Consider the following 12,591-nt stretch of genomic DNA (forward strand, 5'->3'; position numbering starts at 1 on the left):
TCCCCCCACCCCCCCCCCCCCCAGTGCTCACCGTGCTATGTGTTGTCCCGTCTCCAGGCCCTTCTTCCTGTACGTGGCGTTCCACGACCCCCACCGCTGCGGCCACTCCCACCCGCAGTACGGCTCCTTCTGTGAGAAGTTCGGCAACGGTGAGCCGGGGATGGGCCGGATCCCAGACTGGAGACCACGGCACTACGGGCCCGAGCAGGTGACGGTAAGCTGCACTACCCGCCGGGGCCGGGGCTGGGGCCGCTCCACACAGCCGCCCTCCTAGTCTACACATTCCACCCCCAGAGCAGACATCCCACCCCGACATTTCTCCGCAAAACCTTGCAACTATTTGATTGCTTGAAGGAGATAGCACAGAGTCAGGCCCTTCGGCCCAACCAGTGACAATAGGTGCAGGTTTGTAGGTTAGTTGGCTTTGCTTGGCCCATATCCTGTTCAACCTGCCCAAATATCCTCTAAATGTTAAAAGAGGGAAGACAATAGGTGCAGGAGTAGGCCATTCGGCCCTTCGAGCCAGCACCGCCATTCAATGTGATCATGGCTGATCATCCCCAATCAGTACCCCGTTCCTGCCTTCTCCCCATATCCCCTGACTCCGCTATCTTTAAGAGCCCTATCTAGCTCTCTCTTGAAAGCATCCAGAGAACCTGTGTACACAATCATGAGAGGAATAGATCTGGTAGACGCACATAGTAGGCGAATGGAGGGACCAGAGGACATAGGTTCGAGGTGAAGGGGAAAAGATTTAATAGGAATCTGAGGGGTGACTTTTTCACACAGATGGTGGTGGGTGTATGGAACAAGCTGCCAGAGGAGGTAGTTGAGGCTGGGGACTATCCCAACGTTTAGACAGGTCCATGGATAGGACAGGTTTGGAGGGATATGGGCCAAATGTGGGCAGGTGTGACTAGTGTAGCTGGGAAGTCGGGCTGAAGGGCCTATCTCCATACTATCACTCTATGACTATGAAATGGGGGGGGGCGGGGAGTTACGGGGGGAAAATGTAGAACGGAAGGTGCAAAACTCACCCCTGACAGGATTCTTCTCCCCCTGCTGTTCCCCTCTGCCCAGGTTCCACCCTTCATGCCAGACACCCCCGCATCTCGCTCCGACCTGGCTGCCCAGTACACCACCATCAGCCGTCTAGACCAAGGTACGTCTCCGTCAGCCATCTAGACCAAGTAATGTCACTGCCTAGACCAAGGTGCGTCACCGTCTAGAGTCTAGACCAAGGTAAGATCACCATACGTCACCATCAGACGTCTAGACTAAGATCCAGTCATGGTACACTCCAATCAGCTGTGTGTGTCGGAAGGAACTGCAGATGCTGGTTTAAACCGAAGCTAGACGCTAAAGGCTGGAGTAACTCAGCGGGACAGGCAGCGTCTCTGGAGAGAAGGAATGGGTGACATTTCGGGTCAAGACCCTTGTTCAGACACAAGCATCTCGACCCGAAACATCACCCATTCCTTCTCTCCAGAGACGCTGCCTGTCCCGCTGAGTTACTCCAGCATTTTGTGTCTGGTCAGCCATGTGTTGTCTCTCCGCTGACTGGTTAGCACACAGCAAGAGCTTTGCACTGGTGACAACAAACTAGAAAATAGGAGCAGGAGTAGGCCATTCGGCCCGTCGAGCCAGCACCGCCATTCAATATGATCATCCAGAATCAGTACCCCGTTCCTGCTTTCTCCCCATATCCCTTGATTCCATTAGCCCTAAGAGCCCTATCTAACTCTCTCTTGAAAACATCCGGTGAATTGGCCTCCACTGCCTTCTGTGGCAGAGAATGCCCACAGATTCATGTCTGGGAGATGGTGGGCCGAATGGCCTGCCTGTGTACTATACGTGGTTACTGACGGTGCCTCTGCTCTTGTTCCCCTGTGCCTGCTGCAGGGATCGGCCTGGTGCTGAAGGAGCTGGCGGAGGCTGGCCATGCCAACGACACGCTGGTGATCTACAGCTCCGACAATGGGATCCCCTTCCCCAATGGCCGCACCAACCTGTATCGGCCGGGACTGGCCGAACCCATGGTGGTCCACTCACCGGCCCACCGTCAACGCTGGGGGCAAGTCAGCAACGCCTTTGTCAGCCTGCTTGGTACGTCACGCACGCGCGCACACACACGCACACATACACATGCACACGCAGATACACGCACACACTACGCACACGCACGCATACACTCACACGCACGCACGCACGCGCACACACACAGATACACAGCACACGCACACGCACACACACATGCACACATACACATACACGCACACGCGCGCACACACACTACGCACACACTACGCACACACACACAGACACACACACACACGCCCTAGGGTGTAGGATAGTGATCGCTGGTCGGCACGGACTCGGGCCGAAGGGCCTGTGTGCGTGTGTGTGCGCGTGTGTGCGTGCGTGCGTGTGAGTGTATGCGTGCGTGTGCGTAGTGTGTGCGTGTGCGTGTATCTGTGCGTGTGTGCATGTGTGCGCGTGCGTGTCTCTAAACTAAAACTAAACTTTAGAGTCTATAGTTTATTTTTAGTTTAGAGACACAGAGCGAAAACAGGCCCTTCGGCCCACCGAGTCTGTGCCGACCAGCGATCACTAGACAATAGACAATAGGTGCAGGAGGAGGCCATTTGGCCCTTCGAGCCAGCACCGCCATTCAATGTGATCATGGCTGATCATCCCCAATCAGTACCCCGTTCCTGCCTTCTCCCCATATCCCCTGACTCCTCTATTTTTAAGAGCCCTATCTAGCTCTCTCTTGAAAGCATCCAGAGAACCTGCCTCCACCGCCCTTTGAGGCAGAAAATTCCACAGACTCACCACTCTCTGTGAGAAAAAGTGTTTCCTCGTCTCTGTTCTAAATGGCTTACTCCTTATTCTTAAACTGTGGCCCCTGGTTCTGGACTCCCCCAACATCGGGAACATGTTTCCTGTCTCGAACGTGTCCAAGCCCTTAACAATCTTATATGTTTCAATGAGATCTCCTCTCATCCTTCTAAACTCCAGAGTGTACAAGCCCAGCTGCTCCATTCTCTCAGCTCAGGAAAGATAGATCAGCCATGATTGAATGGCAGAGTAGACCTGATGGGCTGAATGGCCTGTGAAACTAGCCCCTAACCATCTGACCCTTTGGGTTCTGCAGATATAACCCCGACCATCCTGGACTGGTTTGACGTCCCGTACCCCAGCTACAGCATCTTTGGGAAGGGTAAGTTGGTGCACCTGACCGGGAGGGTCACTGCTGCCGGTGCTGGAGTTGGAGCAGCCGTGGCAGCAGCGGTGTTTGCCAGTCAGAGCCACCACGAGGTGACCAGTACTACCCCATGAGGCGCTGCACCACCTGCAATACCGCCATGGTCCACAACCTCCACTTCAAGATGCCTTCCCATCGCCAGGACCTGTACGTCTCGCCCACCTTCCAGGACCTGTTGAAACCGCACGCTGGGCGGCCGGCCCACCCACTGGGACAAGACCCTCAGCCAGTACTACTACCGGGACGGTGGGAGCTCTTCGACACCCGGGCTGACCCGGGCGAGATCCACAACCTGGCGTGGGACCCCCGCTATCAGGCCGCTGCTGGAGGACATGCAGGGGCAAGCTGAGGAAGTGGCAGTGGCTACCCACGACCCCTGGGTCTGTGCCCCTGATGGAGTGCTGGAAGACCAGGGGTCCTACAAGCTGCAGCCACAGTGCCTGCCCCTGTAAAACCAGCTGTGACCCAAGGACCACCCCCCAACCCCCCCCCCCCCCCCCTCCTCCCCCCACCACACCCCCCCCCCCCCCGGTAGAGTCGCTGCCTCACAGCGCCGCCTTCGATCCCCACTGCGGGTGCTGTCCTGTACGGAGTTTGCACGTTCTCCCCGTGACCTGCGTGGCTTTTCCCCGGGTGCTCCGGTTTCCGCCCGCACTCCAACGACGTGCAGGTTTGTAGGTTAGTTGGCTTGCGATAAATGTAAATTATCCCTAGTGTGTCGGATAGTGCTAGTGTACGCTGGTCAGCACGGACTCGATGGGCTGAAGGTCCTGTTTCCATGCTGTATCTCTCAACTAAACTAAGGGACTTTTACAATGTTACAGAGTTTGCATGTTCTCCCTGGGACACGTGGGTTTTCTCCGGGTGACAATAGACAATAGGTGCAGGAGGAGGCCATTCGGCCCTTCGAGCCAGCACCGCCATTCAATGTGATCATGGCTGATCATCCACAATCAGTACCCCGTTCCTGCCTTCTCCCCATATCCCCTGACTCGGCTATTTTTAAGAGCCCTAACTAGCTCTCTCTTGAAAGCATCCAGAGAACCTGCCTCCACCGCCCTCTGAGGCAGAGAATTCCACAGACTCTATCCACAGGAGAATGCTAGTGTCCGCTGGTCGGCACGGACTCGGTGGGGCCGAAGGTGGGCATGTTTCCGCACTGTGTCTCTAACACTAAACTAAACTAAGGAACTTTTACAATGTACAGAGTTTGCACGTTCTCCCCAGGGACCACGTGGGTTTTCTCCGGGTGCTCCTGTTTCCTCCCAGATCCTAAATACATGTCGGTTTGTAACTTAATTAGCCTCTGTAAATTGTCTCTAGCGTGTGGGATGTAACCAGTGTACGGGGATCGTAGGTCAGCGTGGGACTCTGCCACACAATTGCAAGATTATTTCTTTGATTTTTGTGAATTCTAGTCCTTTTGCAATAAAAATCACTGTACTGTTGGTCAGCCCAACCGCCTGGTGTAACTGTCTGCTGATATTTGCAATCTTGTTCTCACACACACTCACACACGCACATGCACACGCACACACTCGCACACGCACACACACACACACTCGCACACACACACACGCACACACACACACACACACACACACACACACTCGCACCCGCACACACACTCACTCACTCACTCTCACTCTGCAGGCTGCTGCCTCTTGGGGCTGCATAGTGGGAGAGTTGCTGCCTTACAGCACTTGTAGCGCTGGAGACCCTGGTTGGATCCCGATACGGGCGCTGTCTGTACGGAGTTTGTACGTTCTCCCTGTGACCTGGGAAGGGTTTCCTCCAAGATCTTCCCACACTCTGTAGGTGTGCAGGTTTGTAGGTTAATTGGCTTGGTGCAAGTGTAAAATTGTCCCTAGCTTGTGTATTAATGTGCGGGGATCGCTGGTCGGTGCAGACCCGGTGGGCCAAAGGGCCTGTTTCTGTGCTGTATCTCTAAACTAAACTAGTCCCTTCTTTATCTCTCCACATCATCGTCTATATCTCTCGTTTCCCTTATTCCCTGCCACAGAGGGCAGTGGAGGCCAAGTCACTGGATGGATTTAAGAGAGAGTTAGATAGAGCTCTAGGGGCTAGTGGGATCAAGGGATATGGGGAGAAGGCAGGCACGGGTTATTGATTGGGGACGATCAGCCATGATCACGATGAATGGCGGTGCTGGCTCGAAGGGCCTATTTTCTATGTTTCTATGTCTGAAGAAGGGTCTCGACCCGAAACGTCACCTATTCCTTCGCTCCATAGATGCTGCCTCACCCGCTGAGTTTCTCCAGCATTTTTGTCTACCTTCAAAATGTAAATGTTATCCCATTCTCGGTGTCCTGGCAGGGCAGTGCCCACTTTGAACTGGTGTGAAGAAGGGTCTCGACCCAAAATGTCACCCACTCCCTCTCTCCAGAGACGCTGCCTGTAGGTCCCGCTGAGTTACTCCAGCTTCTTGTGTCCACTTTGAAGCGGGCTGGGCTGGGCTGTAACAAGAAGCAGCAATACTCGAGAATCGCAGCCAGAGGGAGCACCCGGACTGGCAACTGCTGCTGCTTTAACCCTGTGCTGGAAGGGACTGGAGCTGATGGTCTATAGCGCACACAGCGGGTCAGGCAGCATCTCTGGAGAACATGAGGGGCAGGTGATGCTTCAGGTCGGGATCCTTCTTCAGACTGAAGGGGAAGTCTCACCCCAGTCTCCCCCATCATAAGTGTGAAAACGCACACACCCTCCAGATCCAGGGACAGTTTCTTCCCAACTTCAGAGATACAGCGCAGGAAACAGGCCCTTCGGCCCACTGGGTCCGTGCAGACCCAGCGACCCCCGCACTATCCTACACACTGAAGGGGCAATTTACAATTGTACCGAAGCCAATTGACCGACAAACCTGCACGTCTTTGGAGCGTGGGAGGAAACCGGAGCGCCCGGAGAAAACCCACGCGGGTCACGGGGGAGGACGTGCAAACTCCGTACAGACAGCGGCCGTGGTCAGGATGGAACCTGGGTCTGTGGGCGCTGGGAGGCAGCAACTCTGCGGTGGTGGGGGGCTGCTTGCTGTGAACGGTTCCTAATCCCTGGATGATTCAGGATGAGTTGCCCCCGCCCACGGGGAGGAGGGGAGGAGGGGAGGGGAGGGGGGTTGTTTCAAGGTGCGTGTGTGTGTGTGTGACAGTGACGGGGACGAGGGGAGCGGCAGCGATCGCGGCTATTTAAAGGAGGGCAGAGATGAAAAGTTTTCAGTTCTGAGCTTCTGCCTGGGAGCGGGCACTGACGGAGGCACAGAGACCAGATCTACACAGAGAACAGAGGCACAGAGTGAAACAGTGACAGGAAAAGGGAGAGACGGGAACACAGAGGTACAGACTGAGAGAGAGAGAGCCAGAGTCCAAGAGCTGACTGAGGTACAGACTGAAACACAGAGAGGGGTAGAGACACAGAGAGACACATACACATACACAAACAGAGAGAGAGAGACACACAGTCACAGACAGACAGCCTCCAGGAGGTGAGCAGGTCCAGACTAAACGACAGAGAGAGACAGACAGACAGAGGTGAGCAGGTGCAGACAGACACAGTGGCCCACAGCCAGTGAGGGACTCGGACAGACACAGACAGTGAGGGTCTCAGACAGAGACACAGACAGTGAGGGTCTCAGACAGACAGACAGACAGACAGACAGACACAGCATGGCCCCACTGGCTCGGTCGCTGAGGCTGGCGGCGGTGTGTGCGCTGCTGGCGGCTCTGGTCCCGGGGCCGGGCGAGGCATGGTACAAGCAGGCGGCGGGACCCAGCTACTACTCGGTGGGCAGAGCCTCGGGGCTGCTGTCCGGCATCCGCCGCTCCCCCTACACCCGCAGCTCGGAGCCCGGAGACGCGGCACACAACAGCGTGGAAGCGAAGGTCGCCCCTGCAGCCCGGGGCGCCGTGTTCATCAAAAACATGGTGAGCGGAGGGAAGAGGAGGTGGGTGGTGGTGGTGGGGGGGCAGTGGGGGGAGATCAGGAGGATGGGGAGAGAATGGAGTAAGGGGGGAGAGAAGAATTGAGGAGGGGAGGAGAGGGATGGGATAGATGGAGAGAGAGAAGGGAGATGATGAGGGATTGAGAGAGGGCGGAGGTAGCAGACACTCAGTTTCACACATATTCTCTCTCTCTCTCACACACACTCTCTCTCACACACATTCTCTCACTCTCTCACACACACACACATTCTCTCACTCCCTCTCTCTCTGTCTCACACACACATTCTCTCACTCCCTCTCTCTCTGTCTCACACACACATTCTCTCACTCCCTCTCTCTCTCTCTCTCACACACACACACACACTCTCCCTCTCTCTCTCACACACACATTCTCCGCGATTAGACAGGGGATGAAATCCAGAATTATTCCGTTTTTTTTACTCCTTAATTAATGCATCCTATTTTCTGTTGTAAATCCTTAAATAATGTAAGTTTAAACCCCCGCGCCATCCTCGCTTTAGGTCGCGTCTCCAGACCGCTGGCAACAAGTGTCATTGTAAAGAAACTCACAGTTTTAACCTCGAAAGTGGATGTACAATCTGGAAGACAGACACAACATGCTGGAGTAACTCAGCGGGACAGGCAGCATCTCTGGAGAGAGAGAGAGAGAGGGAATGGGTGACGTTTCTGGTCGAGACACTTCTTCAGAGATAACTCCAGCATTTTGTGTGTGTGTGTGTGTGTCTTCCATTTAAACCCGCGCCTGCCGTTCTGTTCCCGCATGTATAATCTCAAGGTGTGTGTGTGTGCTGGGCGTGATGTGAGCCGCCGGCGGGAGCCCCCTCACCAAGTGGGGACCAGAGATGAAACTCATCCGTCAAAGTGAATGTTTGCAGGAACAAACACATCTTTGAGGCGGTAACTGAAGGCAGTTTATATCCAGTGCCAATCTTGCAAATACTTGCATGGAGATGGAAAATGGTACCATCAGCTCATACGTGATAGGAGCAGAATTAGGCCATTCGTCCCATCAAGTCTACTCCACCATTCAATCACGGCTGATCTATCTCTCCCTCCTAACCCCATTCCCCTGCCTTCTCCCCATAACCTCTGACACCCGAACTAATCGATAATATATCTATCTCTGGCTTAAATATATCCACAGACTTGTCCTCCACAGATTCACCATTCCTCCTCATCTCCTTCCTAAAAGGCCATCCTTTAAATCTGAGTTTTTAAGAAGAAACTGCAGATGCTGGAAAATCGAAGGTACACAAAGATGCTGGAGAAACTCAGTGGGTGCAGCAGCATCTATGGAGCGAAGGAAATAGGCAACGTTTCGTCCCGAAACGTTGCCTATTTCCTTCGCTCCATAGATGCTGCTGCACCCACTGAGTTTCTCCAGCATTTTTGAGTACCTTCCTTTAAATCTGTGGTTACGACCTCTGGTCCTAGACTCTCCCACTAGTGGAAACATCCTCTCCACGTCCACTCTTCCCGAGCCTATTAATTTCTCCACCTGATTGATAACGTTAATAATTCAGAGCATTGGACTTTGTCCCTGGAACTGATGCGCTACAATGCTGAGAACTAATATTCTGCACTCTGAACTAATATTCTCCTCTTTGCGCTACCTATTGTGCTTGAGTTTGAAACTGATTGTATCGATGTAGGGGTATATGTGATCTGTTTGGCTGGCATGCACGTCATCTATTCCTTCTCTCCAGAGATGCTGCCTGCCTGGCTGAGTTACTCCAGCTTTTTGTGCCTGGCGTTGGTATAAACCAGCATCTGCTGCCCCATCTTACACTGCTACAAGCTTTGTTTTGCAAGGCTGTCCAACGAGGTCAAATTGCATAAACCGTGCAGCATCAGTTCCACAGACAACAACGAGAGGGTAGACAAAAGTGCTGGAGAAACTCAGCGGGTGCAGCAGCATCTATGGAGCGAAGGAAATAGGCAACGTTTCGGGTCTGAAGAAGGGTTTTGGCCCGAAACGTTGCCCTTTTCCCTTTGCTCCATAGATGCTGCTGCACCCGCTGTGTTTCTCCAGCACCTTTGTCTACCTTCGATTTTCCAGCATTTGCAGTTCCTTCTTAAAAACCAGGGAGAGAGGTTGGGGCATGGGGGTGGGGGGGGGGGGAATGGGAAGGGGGTGGGGGGAGGAGAATAAAGCCCTGCCCTGTTCAACCGCTCCCTATAGCTCAGGCCATCGAGTCCTGGCAACATCCCAGTAAATCTTTTCTGAACCCTTTCCAGTTTAACATCATCTTTAACATATCCCTTAACGACATATAATAGCGGTGTCCACAACTGAACATGTTGTTAAGATGGACACAAATAGTCTGGATCAATGACTCAATGGGTCAGGCAGCATCCCCGGAGAAAAGGAATAAGTGACGTTTCAGGTCGGGACCCTGGACAGGCTAGATGCAGGGAAAATATCACCGATGTTGGGGGAGTCCGGAACCAGGGGTCACACAGTTTAAGAATAAGGGGTCGGCCATTTAGGACTGAATCAAGGGATGTGGGGAGAAGGCAGGAACGGGGTACTGATTTTGGTTGATCATATTGAATGGCGGTGCTGTCTGGAAGGGTTGAATAGCCTACTCCTGCACCTGTTTTTCTCTGTTCCTACATTGTGTGTGTGTGTGTGTGTTGCAGGTGGTGTGCGTGAAGGACATCTTGCCGAGTTTGCAGACCTGCGAGTTGCTTCCCGAAGGACTCAACACCTTTCAGTGCAAGGCCGACATCTTCCTCTCTCTGGACAGTCAGGATTGCGGCAATGTCTGACGGACCCTCTCCACCACACCACCAAGAGACCCCCCCACCCACCTCGCACCAAATGTTTTTATCTCCATTCATTCCCAAAGATTCAAGACAACCAACTCCAAACTCGATGACCAGTCAAAATCTACAGTCTGTTTAAAACAAAATGAACCAACATATTTGTAGCTGAGCGGTTGCTGGGTTGTTGTTGATTCTCTCTCTATGTTAAATACATTACGGTATGAATGCAGAATGAATATATAAATGAACCATGCATTGGTGATAATGTCTGCATCGGCATTGACTATTAAATTTCAGCCTTAAAAAAAAATCTGTGTCTCTGCTCCTGTGTGAAACTGATTTCCAAACCCTGCTCCTATTTACTGGTGGGTATCAGGCAAATAGAGCACTAAATAATGGGGTGGGAGGTTGCAACCTTCACGTGGTCCTCCCGCCCCCCCTGCTTCAACGAATGCAATCAACCCGGCGTGTACAATCAAGTAAGATCAAGTAGGACAAGTTGTCCTTCAACGTTAGGCTGTGCACGCCATATGCAAGAAGAAGAAGCACTAAATAATAAACTTTGGAGGGAGGGAGGGAGAAATTTGTTTCAAAGACGACTTGGCCTTCTCTATGTGGTTCTACGCAACCAAAAAGTTTAGTCTAGTTTAGAGATACACGCACGAGACACAGGCCCTCTAGTTTGGCCTCACCTGGTCCGCACCGACCAGCACGATCCACGCACACTTAACACGGCCAATTTTTTCTTAAAGTTTTACACGCAACACAACAACACACAACACACACACAGACACACACAACACAGACACACACACACTACACAACTACACTACACATCACAGACAGACAGACACACACACACACACACACACACTACACACACACACACACACAGACAGACACACACACACACACTACACACACACACCACACACACACAGACAGACACACACTACACACACACACACCACACACACACAGACACACACCACACACACACAGACACACACACACACACACCACACACACACACACAGACAGACAGACACACACACACACACCAAGCCAATTAACCTACAAACCTGCACCTCTTTCGAGTGTGGGCAGAAACCAAAGATATCGGAGAAAACCCGCACAGGTCACGGGGGGGGGGGGGGGGAAGGTACAAACTCTGTACAGACAGCACCCATAGTCGGGATCGAACCCGGGTCTCCGGCGCTGAAAGCGCTGTAAGGCAGCAACTCTACCGCTGCGCCACCGTAGCCTTTCACTGTACCTCGGTACAAGGCCTTTTCCAAGATGGTGCCCAACGCAGGCGACTATTTGGGTGCTGGCCACAGACACAGATCGACAATCACATATTACAATCGCTCCACACTCTTAAACCTTGCTATTGAGGGAGCCCAGCGTAGGTTTACAAGGTTAATTCCCGGGATGTCGGGACTGTCATATGCGGAGAGAATGGAGCAGCTGGGCTTGTACACTCTGGAGTTTAGAAGGATGAGAGGGTTTCTCATTGAAACATATAAGATTGTTAAGGGTTTGGACACGCTAGAGGCAGGAAACACGTTCCCGATGTTGGGGGAGTCCAGAACCAGGGGCCACAGTTTAAGAATAAGGGGTAAGCCATTTAGAACGGAGACAAGGAAACACTTTTTCTCACAGAGGGTTGTGAGTCTGTGGAATTCTCTGCCTGAGAGGGCGGTGGAGGCAGGTTCTCTGGATGATTCCAAGAGAGAGCTGGATAGGGCTCTTAAAGATAGAGGAGTCAGGGGATATGGGGAGAAGGCAGGAACGGGGTACTGATTGGGGATGATCAGACATGATTACATTGAATGGCGGTGCTGGCTCAAAGGGCCGAATGGCCTCCTCCTGCACCTATTGTCTATTGTCTCTCTACTCCTACAGCAACATTCATTACTTTAAATGTGCACAGTGTGCACAGCTTGATTGTAATCGCGTATTGTGTTTCTGGTGACTGGTTAGCATGCAATAAACGCTTATCACTGTACCTCGGTCCACGTGACAATGAACTAAACTCAACTATGCAGGAAGAGGTCATCTAGACTTTGGAGAGACAGTGCGGAAACAGGCCCTTCGGCCCATCGAGTCCGCGCCGACCAGCGATCACCCCACACCAGCACTATCCTACACACACTAGGGACAATTTACCATGTTTACCAAAGCAAAATTAACCGACAAACATTGTGTGCACGTCATTGGAGTGTGGGAGGAAACCGGAGCACCCGGAGAAAACCCACGCAGGTCACGGGGAGAATTTACAAACTCTGTACAGACAGCACCCCTGGTCAGGATCGTACCCGGGTCTCTGGCCCTGTCGGGCAGCAACTCTACCGCTGCGCCACCATGACGCCCATTCCGGTAACCAACGTTTGCGGAAAGGACAGGAACGCTGAAGCGGAGAAAATATGCGTCCTCTTTCTGTAGGCCCACATAATAGAACATGGAGCAGGACAGCACAGCAACAGGCCCTTCGGCCCACAGTGTCCATGCTGAATATGAAGCCAAGTTAAACATCTCCTCTGCCTGCAAGTACTGTCATAACATTTGAGGCAC

The 12,591-nt window shown here is 52.8% G+C and overlaps 2 protein-coding genes across 2 annotated transcripts; both read left to right on the plus strand.

Moving 5' to 3' along the window:
- Positions 1–29: 29 nt before the first annotated feature.
- On the plus strand, positions 30–3,759 carry sgsh (N-sulfoglucosamine sulfohydrolase). The gene is given in 10 exon segments (XM_033044212.1): positions 30–214; positions 1,081–1,162; positions 1,903–2,106; positions 3,158–3,249; positions 3,251–3,289; positions 3,292–3,325; positions 3,328–3,446; positions 3,448–3,511; positions 3,514–3,572; positions 3,574–3,759. Coding segments are annotated over 10 exon segments (1,017 nt in total). The 5' UTR covers positions 30–37; the 3' UTR covers positions 3,721–3,759.
- A 2,655-nt stretch (positions 3,760–6,414) lies between these two features.
- npb (neuropeptide B) lies at positions 6,415–10,337 on the plus strand. The gene is made up of 2 exons (XM_033044213.1): positions 6,415–7,206; positions 9,889–10,337. The coding sequence occupies exons 1-2, from the start codon at positions 6,949–6,951 to the stop codon at positions 10,015–10,017; spliced, it is 387 nt and encodes a 128-aa protein (XP_032900104.1). The 5' UTR covers positions 6,415–6,948; the 3' UTR covers positions 10,018–10,337.
- The last annotated feature ends 2,254 nt before the right edge of the window (positions 10,338–12,591 follow it).

The sequence above is a fragment of the Amblyraja radiata genome, chromosome 26, assembly GCF_010909765.2.
Source record: "Amblyraja radiata isolate CabotCenter1 chromosome 26, sAmbRad1.1.pri, whole genome shotgun sequence".
In the NCBI taxonomy this organism is placed as follows: domain Eukaryota; kingdom Metazoa; phylum Chordata; class Chondrichthyes; order Rajiformes; family Rajidae; genus Amblyraja; species Amblyraja radiata.

Bases quoted from the DNA above. Each gene is read 5' to 3' on its own strand.
- npb (XM_033044213.1), top strand. From the start codon at position 6,949: ATGGCCCCACTGGCTCGGTCGCTGAGGCTGGCGGCGGTGTGTGCGCTG. The intron at 7,207-9,888 runs GTGAGCGGAGGG...TGTGTGTTGCAG, and splicing joins CCGTGTTCATCAAAAACATG to GTGGTGTGCGTGAAGGACAT.